This window comes from Vicia villosa, linkage group LG4 (genome assembly GCF_029867415.1).
Source record: "Vicia villosa cultivar HV-30 ecotype Madison, WI linkage group LG4, Vvil1.0, whole genome shotgun sequence".
Classification (NCBI taxonomy): domain Eukaryota; kingdom Viridiplantae; phylum Streptophyta; class Magnoliopsida; order Fabales; family Fabaceae; genus Vicia; species Vicia villosa.
This window is the reverse complement of record NC_081183.1, coordinates 13,812,011-13,822,184: the sequence shown is the minus strand read 5'-3', so window position 1 is coordinate 13,822,184 and position 10,174 is coordinate 13,812,011. Positions and strand designations below refer to the sequence as shown.

Below are 10,174 nucleotides of genomic sequence, written 5' to 3'. Positions count from 1 at the left end.
TTTGGGGGTGGGGGAGTGAAAAAGAGGAAAGTGAATTGGGTTAAATGGGATAAGATTTTTTGTGAGAAAGAAGAGGGATGGTTAGGGATAAAAAAATTAAAGGATTTTAAATTAGCTCTATTAGGTAAGTGGGAATGGAGATTTCTCAATGAATAGGGTATACCGTGGTTCAAAATTTTAAAGTGTAAGTATGAGGGAATTGGTCGAGAAGCGAGTAGGGCCTACATATTTAGTTCGTTGTAGTGGAGATATTTTCAATCCATTGACAGAGGGGAGGTAGGATTCAAAGCTCATTGGTTGGAGGATAATGTTATCAGGAATATTAGGGATGAAACGCATACTAGGTTTTAGGACGACCCTTGGGTTGAAGGGAGTGTTTGAAGAAATTAAATCCATATATGTATAGTTTAGCTATAGATAAGGAGGTATCGGTTAGAGATTTGTCTAGGAGGGAGGATGAGAAAACGGTTTGGAATGATAGACGGGTGACTAATCTGGATGAAGACAACTTAAGAGGTAAGGAGGAAATAAGAGCTAGGGTGCAAAGTTTGATACTGAAGGATGGTGTGCTAGATAGATGGATTTGGGCCAAAAATGTATATACGGTTAAGGAAGTTTATGCGATGATATTGGATGACTCTCTCAATTGTGACGATAAAGATAAGGAATTGGTGGATGTGTGGAGCAGAATTGTCCCTCTAAAAGTGTCGGTGTTGGTTTGGAGGTTGTGGCAAAACAAAATCCCGATGATAGATAACTTAATCAAAAGAGGTATAATAGACTAATCTAAAAAAACATTCCCTTTCGGGTGCGGAAAAGAGAAAATCACGACTCATATCTTCTTTGAGTGCCTGATAGCATAATCAGCATAGAGTGATATCTTGAGATTGCTGAATATTTCTTGTGCTTTCTACAACTCTGTTGTGCGGAATTTTTTCCATTTTGCATGGATATGTAGGATTAGCAAGAGTCTAAAGGAGAAAATTCTCGTCATTTGGTATGTGTACGTTTGGATCATTTGGAGAAGTCACAACAATAAATTATTCAGAAATAATGAAAGTCGAAAAGATGCACATAACAATGATACTCATCTGACATCTTGGAGGTGGCTGGAGTAAGGTAAAAAGGTTTTCGTTCCTCCTATACTAGTGGATTTTGAATCCAAAATATTTTTTAGGCTGGATAAACTAATCGGGAAAGAGGCGAGTGTGTAGCTTGGTATTGGAAGAGTAGGAGTGTATGTATCTATTGCGGGTATTGGAGCTCTAGATTACCTTGCTTCACGTGGTTTTAAGTGTTTTGGTTTGGTTGAGTGGAAGCCAATTTGTTTGCTAGTATTCCTCTAATGGCTTGGTTTGAGATATGTAATGAAAGTACGGGTGTTGCTCTATTTTTCGCTATGACTTTATTGTCAAAGCCTGGAGTCATATGGAGGGTTTGATTAATCTTAGTTCATTTATGCACTAATCCTTTGACTGTTAGGTGCATCATCTCAAGCACACCTAGATGAAGTATATGTAATCTCCACTACAGTAGGAAACTCCAATAGTGATGAATTGTTGTGGCTGTTGTAGTGTTCTGGAGGCGGGTATCAGGCATCAGGTTAGAGGGAGGTTGTGGTGGCGGGAAGTTTAGAGTATAGTGATGTTGGAATGAATTGATCTACTCTGGTTTTTTCCTTATTTTTTTGAGATTCTATTTTCGTCTTGCACTCTGCTGAGGTGGTTCGTTGGTAAAATTGAGATTTTGTGGCTTATCTTCGCAGGCTGCGGTTTCTTTCTTGCTTTGGTTGCTGTTTTGGTTGTATTTAGGGTGGGTTAGGAGTGATGTTTCAAGATCATTAGAGTGTATGTCTTACTTCTTAGGATGTTGTATGGTGTTTTATATATTGGTTTCTATTGTACTTGGTTTTATGGCATCCCTTATGCCTTTTGTCTGATAAAATTATTCTTTTGGCCTTGTAAAAAAAAAAACTCTAGCAAGGTTACCTCAACAAGCCTTTTCCCCCATAATTCACTTTGAACAGACACTTGTTAAAAAACAACACTTATTCAACACTCCTCAATCCAGAAACCCCCCCCCCCCCCCCCCCCCCACTTAGTTCGCATCTCAATTTATGTTTATTGGTGTTTCTATTTTTGAAGGTTCAAAAATCAAAAGGCGTTCAATAAGAGTATAAACCATGAATGTAGAATGAGTAATTTTTTAATCATAAATTCAAAATATTATATCTTTAAGTAAAAAATAAATGACATAGCTTAATCGTAGTCTTATATATCATTTACAAATATCAAAATAATTTCATTTTTATGTAAATTGATACACATTTGAGCTTAAAATCAACCTAGCTCAATTCTTTATCCAATAGAGATGTATATGAATCACATGTACTTTAAGATACGTATAACACTATAAATTACTAGTAAAATTTATTCATTCCAAATATTGAAAAATACATACATATTTGAAGAGTACAATAAAATCAAACTATACAATCTAAAACATATATATGCTATATACAATATGAAACAATTTAATTAAGAAGCATAATAATTAATTCCTAGATGTAGTTGTGTTGATGTATGATTACAACTCTATAAAAGTAATGATCAAGGAAAAGGAAGAAAATTATTAAAAGATTGAAGCACTGGAAACCAATTCCTCCTTCCATTTCTACCTCTCCTCACAACCTCATTATTTTGAACCTCTCTATTTCCATTTTCCAAATTAGCCAAAACATTTGAATCCTCACAAGGCATTTGAAACCTACAAACTGGACAAGAACTATGTAGTTTAAGCCATGACACAATGCAATCGCTATGAAACTTATGCTTGCATGGCATTTCTTTAGTAACATTTCCAATCTCAACATCTTCTAAACATATTGTACATTGCAATTTCTCATCATTAATCATATTTTCCATTGCTTCTATTGCTTCCTTCTTTGTTGGAGGATTCACACTTGCATAACCACTAGGAGTAATTTGTGCCAATTGTTGTAGCAATAAATCAAATCCACTTCCATCCACAAAATCATTCAAAGATCCAATAGTACTAGTACTAATATTATTTTCATTTGACCTATTTAAATTTGTATGATTCAAATTAGGTCCTCTCACAATTAATGCACCTTCATTGAATGGATCAATAACTAGTATACTATTATTATTACTATTATTGTTATTATTATTATTAACAATATTATTATTGTTATCAATAATGTTTCTATTTTGTTCTATGTTTTCATTTTCTGAAACCATTCTAACATGAAGTCCTCTAAAGAGATGCATCATGTAAGTTGAAGTTCTTCTCCTTCTTCCTATTACAAGCTCATTGTAATTTCCCCTCTCTTGTTCAAAATCTTCATCATTTCTTGATGTGATGTTTTCTTGTGAAGAAATTGTTGCTAGAGAAGGAGTAAAAGCATTCATCAAACCAAGAAAAATTGGTGCATAAAGTGAGAAAACCCAAGCTGACCTTAAATCAATAGCATCATTATTATGATGATCACTTAGATTTTCCATTCCATCACCAAATTGTGTATCACAAAAGGGACATTTGTTTTCATATTCATTCAATGGGCTCACCATTTTAGAGCATATGGTGCACCATTGCTCATTCTCCATTTTGTAAACTTTGATTTTTTTATAATAAATTCTCCTCTTTTTATATAAACTGGATATAATAATAATAATAATAATAATAGAATATCAATATTAACCATTCAATTAAAGGGTGATATTGTTTTGTTGAAAAGGATTTCAACTCCTTGGGAAGAAAATTCCCATTGCTACCAATAGACATGTAACATCTGAAATAGAAATATTATGCAAAGAATAAATCAACAAATTTGTAGTTAAGATTGCATCAGATAAATTAGTAAAAGGGGAGAAATTTGAAAGAAAAAAAACATAAATCAAATATGATTAAGAAAATATAACTATAAAAGTGTGTTACCATTTTGAATAGTGGAAGTGGATGAAGAAACAACATTCAAAATTCAATGATCTAATGAGTCCTCTTATACTTTTTGTAATTTTTCTTTTTTAGATTCGGTTTGTTTTAGCTAAAATCTTTTTTACCAATCATTTTGTAAAATCTCTTATGATATTTTAAGATTAGAATCAAGCTAAATGATAAATTTGCAACATGCACTTTTTTAGCTGTAGATCAAATTGAGTTATCTCATATATCTAAAATTTGAATTTTGCTAAAGTTGTAAATTTCTCATTTTTAGCTTGACTAAATATCTAATAACTAGTCTCAAATTTATTTTTTAGTACTAATTGTGGAATGAATTTGGAGTTTTTTATAGTTATGAAAGAGAGATTTTAGAGAAAAGTTCATTCACCTTTTGCACTCTAAATTAGGCTTAGTATGAATGATTGATTTTAAATTTTCTAAAAAAATTAAATAGACTTATTTATGGATTTAAATAATATATTTTGTTTTTTATACACGAAAAATGTATATTGTAATTCAACTCTAGTTTAAACTTAGTAAAATGGTGAAATAAAATTTATCAAGATGAGCTTATGTGGTTTCAATGCTCTCGAATTAAGTGGCTTTGTGACGGTGATCGTAATACAAATTACTATTATTTAGAAGTTGTCAATAGAAAAAGACAAAATAAATTTCTAATGCTTTGCGATACTAATGATATGTGGATGGATGATGGTTCCCAACTTTAATCTATCACCATCTGTTTCAACAAAGATCTTTTTACTGAGTCTTCTAGAAAGGATACTTGGTTCCATACACCACTTTTTTTCCTTAAAGTTTCCCAAAATTCTCTGAATTATCTCAATTTAGATGTGAATGATGTGAAGGTAAGGAGGAAAGTTTTTAATATGGGGACGCGAAAAGCACTTGATCCATATGGATATCACACTGGTTTTTATTAAAAAAAACTTAGGATGTCATTGGGTCGAATACTTGTAATTTTAACAAGAAGGTGTAGGCTAATCCAGACATTCTTGTTGAGATTAATCAAACATATATCTATTTAATTTCTAAGGCACCTCATTCTATTTTTATTATTCAGTTCCGACCTATTTCTAATTTTCCTTTAGCTTTTTCTATTTGGACTAATGTGGTAAAGTTGGATATAAGGGATTCTTTCTTCACTGGTAATATTAAGTAGTGGGTGGTTGCTAATTTGCTTTTTAATTTTGGTTTTAGTGGAGATCTTTCATGATCGGAACTTTGGACAACCTCTTGTCATACCCTTTGAATATGAAGGAATAAGGAACAACATGAAGAGAATTTTGTGAGACCTAAAAGTCGGTAGCATCAAGTTACTAAAGTCGCTTATGAGTATTTTTTGGCAACGGAGTTGCATGATAATAAAATGGAATTGACTCAATTAATAATGAAATAATTCTTGATTCTTGTTTGAATTTTAGTGTTGTTGTCAATTAATAATGGATAATGATGTGTTGACATGATTAATTGATGATAATATGATTGTGGTTAATCTTTGAATCTAAATGATAATTGTTGTTCATGAATCAAGTTGTTGTTGATAATGCATTATGTTTGATTGTTGAGAGTTGAGCTTGAATGTTGATGATGATGACTAATTGTTGGTCTTGTGAATTAATATGTTGATGATATAATTATTGATGTTTAAATGCTTTAATTCAATTGATGATGACACTTGATGTTGAATGAAAATTGTTAACGATGTTGTTGTTGATTCAAAGTGATGATGATTTAATGGTTAGTTGTTGGGAATTAATGAAGCATAATGGTTGTTCATGAGCCAAATAATTGAATGAGATAATTGTTGAATCATGTTGTTGAATCAAATTCTTGAAATCATTTGTTGTTTTGTTGATGATAATGTTGAAACCGTTATTGATGCATGTTGTTGGTTGATTCTTGAACACTAAAGTGTGGATGATGATGTTTAATTGTTGTTGATCATTGATTCATGAAGTGGTGAATAATATTGTTGCTTGAGTTATCATTGAATAATTGTTGTTGCTCATGAAAGGAATTAAAAGTGTTGATGATTCTTGATGTTAGTTGTTGTGAGATGTGATAATTAAAATGGTTGATTCTTGATATTGCTTGAGTTTGCTTCATGAAAATATTTGAATTAAAGTTGTTGAGCTAATTGTTGATTCATGAGAAACTAAATTATTGATGACATAATTGTTGATGTTTGTTCATGATACTTGAGATTAATTGCTTGTTGTCGTTACTTGAGAATTAAATCCATGAGTCGAATGCGAATTGATGTGATTATGTGAATTCGGAATTTATTTAAAAATCACTCATGAAGGACTTTTTGCTCACTTTTTGTGCGTTTTATTACATTTTCCCTGAAGTAACTTGTTGTGCATGTTTAATTGGTGCTTGTGATCGATTGTGTGTCTTAACATCATCAATTTACATTTGATTTGTGATACGATTTCCATATTACACCCTTGCTGCTCCGCTTTTAAAAATGATGAAAAACTTTGATTTAAATTCCGCTTTAGCTTGTTTTGATCTCGCAAATGCATTCGGATGATGATTAACTTGTTTGGTGACACTTTGACAATTTTATTTTTGGGTGTTCATTGCTGCCCGGATTGGATTTTATACCATGTCTCATTTTCTTATTTTGCTTGATACGCACTTGTGCTTAATAATGCATTTAATTTTGAACTGTATGCTTAATTTTCGGTTTCGTTGCAAGTTTTCATGAGTTGTAATAAAAAGATGCAATGTTGTCCCGTTTGGTTCACTACACCTAACTTGTGCTTCTAAATTCTTATAATGCATGTATGTTTGTATGTGCTCATTTGTGAGTGTTTGTTTCCGCGTTTATGCGCATTTGACTTTATTCTCCGTATGTGATATCTCTTTGCGTCAATGTTGCCCCGTTGCCAAAACATGAGTTTAATTGTGTTTCTTATATGTGGTATGTTTGTGTTATCCTTGTTTTGCGGTATGTATGACTCTTGTTCGCTTTGTGTTTGTTTCACAACATTTTATTTGCTTACGTCATTGCTGCCCCGTGTACCATGTTTCGTTTTCAACGCGCATTTTTCATTTCTTTTTCTACCGTTCACTTCTATTTTGTTTAATAACGCAATTGTGCAACTCCAGTTGCAATTTATTTTTGTTTCTAATAAGTGTGCTAGCTTATGAAAGGGACTTTTAGGACGATTTCCGATGGACGCGTGTTGTTCCGTGTTCTGCTTTATTTGCGGGACACGATGATATTTTCTCTATTCTGATTCATTTGTCTCCCCGTTGAGACACAATATACATATGCCGGTTGTTGCTGGTCTATATTCCGACCTTTTCTTGCTGGTGTATTGTTCGGATGTGTCGACACACATTCCGATCCCGACACGCAATTTACTTTCGCGTTGTTGACATGCGCTTTTGATTCTTATGCCGTCTACCAGATATCTGACACTTTTTGTTGCTTGATGCTAGCTTGCATGCGAATTCTCTGGGTTTCTTATTACTTTTGCTGTTATTTACGGATTAATATCCATGTGGTAACAATTCTTGTTCCCTTTTATCCTTTTTCCGCATCATCTGTTGCCATGAGAAGTAGGTTAGACATTCATTTGCTATTAGTTGGAAGCTCTCACTAGGAGGTCATGTTCTTGTGTGTTTATATTTGTGCTTGCAGGAAGTCAATGGTGCGTTAAGTCTTTGAAGAGCCTCCATCGTTAAGTCCTCTTTGGTAGGCAAGCGGAAAGGGTCCGCAATCGACCTCCTCCATGTTTCATCGAGTCTGTTAAGTTAGCGCGCATTACACGCCGTTAGTTAGCGCGCGCGTTACACGTCGTTGCTTTTGAGCCATCCCCGGATCCTTGTCGAGTCGCAAGTGGAAAAGGATCTTGCAGTCGGATCCCCATGTTTTGTCAAGCTCGCGTATACCAAACACTGATGCTCTACGTACGCACGTGCAATTTATCGAGTCCCCCTTTCCTTCCATGATTAGCTAGCATAGCCTTGGTTGTACGACTTGTTGGTTGAGCTCACCTTTTATCCCTCGCTTGATTGCCTCGGACGATCTTTCATGTCGGCTAAAGCACCCCAGTTCTCTAGTCACTACCTCGGTGCCCCGATCGTGGTTAGTTGTTTGTTTATCGAGTGACGCTTGATTGCTTGCCATTGCTTTTGTGTTGTTTCCCCTAGTAGGGTGCTAGATTCCCTTTTGTATGCTAACATTAGGTAGATTTCCCTTCGCATTACGATTTCTTTCATGCATGTTTTAAACACAAACCACACTCTTTCTTTCTTTTGCCTCACGGCACTTAAGAGCATGTTATTTTCTTCCTATCTCCCTTGCGTGAGTCTCCAAAGGTCGAGCTGCAGTAGGATGTGAGTGTAACTGTTCACCTAAAAAATACAAAACAAATGGAAATTAGTTAACCGAGCTACGGTAACTCTGATTCTTCAAAAAGGATATGTAGGCAGCGCGTAAGGGCCTGTGCGAGTACAACTCTTTCTTTTCCCTATATTTTGCATGCATTCTAGTTCTTAGCTTTAGCAATATTTTGCATGCATTGTTACAATTATTATGATGACATGCATATTAATGGTCAATTATACTTATTTTAACCATCAATGCATATTATCACATTTGCTTAGAAACATTATCCATGTATGAAATAACACTGTGATATCAATCATATTGTTTATTGACAATTTAATATTCTAATAAATAATATGAAAACATTATGCTTCAATGGTATATGTGAATACCGCGTCTAGATCTATCTAGATTCTACCTCATGATAGATGATCGTCTAGATATAAATCTGACAACACCTCTCAACATCACTTAGACCCACATATCATATTATAAACGACCATGTCCTCCAAGGCACAACCACGAGTTATCCTTGTTCGACCTATGAGTCTCGTTCAACAACTCATAGATCCACAAGTATAATACATATGTAGTAGAAATTAAGAAAGAAAGAAATAATCAAATATGTTTTATTGCTTAAACGAGGCTTAATGTCATGATCACATCAAATACAAAAAATATATAATAATGTATAAACCTAATCTCCAACAAGACATAACTTAGCTACAGAGATGGTGGTAGCTAAATATAAGGTGTAGAAGCAGAACTTCTCTTGGACGATCTCTGAGAGTTTTACTAAACTATAAACTAACTAAGACTATGTAAATTAATATATAAAAATAACTAGACAAGCACACCTATTTATAGATTTCTAAAGGATGTCTTCATTTGTTAGGCGAGCAATAAATCACCTAAAGATCTCCTTTTAAGTTTAGTTAGAGTCAAAGTTTTCGCAAACTGCCTTTGTAAGCTACAATAAATTGGTTGGGCGAGTTGAATATTTGTCCAATGAAGTTTCTCTACTTTCCAACTATTGTGTGTTTGATTCACTGCTTGAACTTTCATCTAGTAAATTACCCTTTGTTTTCAGCCATGCCTTGCTTCCAAGTCTTTAGTTCATTTTGCATCTAACTCTGTCGTTATCATGTATTATATTTTATTAATTGAAGATTTTCTGCATTACGTAATTTTCCTTTAGGCCTATTTATAAGTGAAAACTTATTTTTTATGTTTATTTAATATTCAATATATCTTGACTGTGTAATAAATTAGATATAATAAATTAAAAAAAACTGTTATAAATAGGATAAGAAAGAATGTGGATCCTCTGCAGCTTTTCCTCTAATTTCTATTTAACATTAATTTGTACTTTTAGATTTTAGCATATACCTATTTATCTGCTAATTCATCATTCTTTTATTGCATATCAACCATTCGATTGAGGGCAGCATTGAAAGTTGAAGACAATAAACTGGAGACGATACATTCACGATAAGAAAGTGTTAATAATATATATATATATATATATATATATAGAGAGAGAAGGGATTATTTGACACCGGTGTCAAAGTATTAATTTTGACACCAAATTCTATCCGTTTATTATTATTAATCTAAAGGTTAAGATACATTCACTTATAACTAACACATGAGTTTTTTAACGAAATATATCTTAACCTTTGAATTGTTAAGAATAAATGGGTAGGATTTGGTGTCAAAATTAATACTTTGACACCGGTGTCAAATGATCCTCTCCTATATATATATATATATATATATATATATACATATATATATATATATATATATATATATATATATATATATATATATATATTATGTTGA

The 10,174-nt window shown here is 33.0% G+C and overlaps 1 protein-coding gene across 1 annotated transcript; it reads right to left on the bottom strand.

Annotated features, from left to right (window-relative positions):
- Positions 1 to 2,425: 2,425 nt before the first annotated feature.
- LOC131598846 (E3 ubiquitin-protein ligase SIRP1-like) lies at positions 2,426 to 4,050 on the bottom strand. Its single transcript, XM_058871416.1, has 2 exons — positions 3,958 to 4,050; positions 2,426 to 3,811 (listed from the first exon to the last, which is right to left on the bottom strand). The coding sequence occupies exon 2, from the start codon at positions 3,624 to 3,626 to the stop codon at positions 2,610 to 2,612; it is 1,017 nt and encodes a 338-aa protein (XP_058727399.1). The 5' UTR covers positions 3,627 to 3,811; positions 3,958 to 4,050; the 3' UTR covers positions 2,426 to 2,609.
- Between the last annotated feature and the right edge of the window lie 6,124 nt (positions 4,051 to 10,174).

Excerpts from the sequence above, each read along its gene's own strand:
- LOC131598846 (XM_058871416.1), bottom strand. The coding sequence starts at position 3,626 with ATGGAGAATGAGCAATGGTGCACCATATGCTCTAAAATGGTGAGCCCA.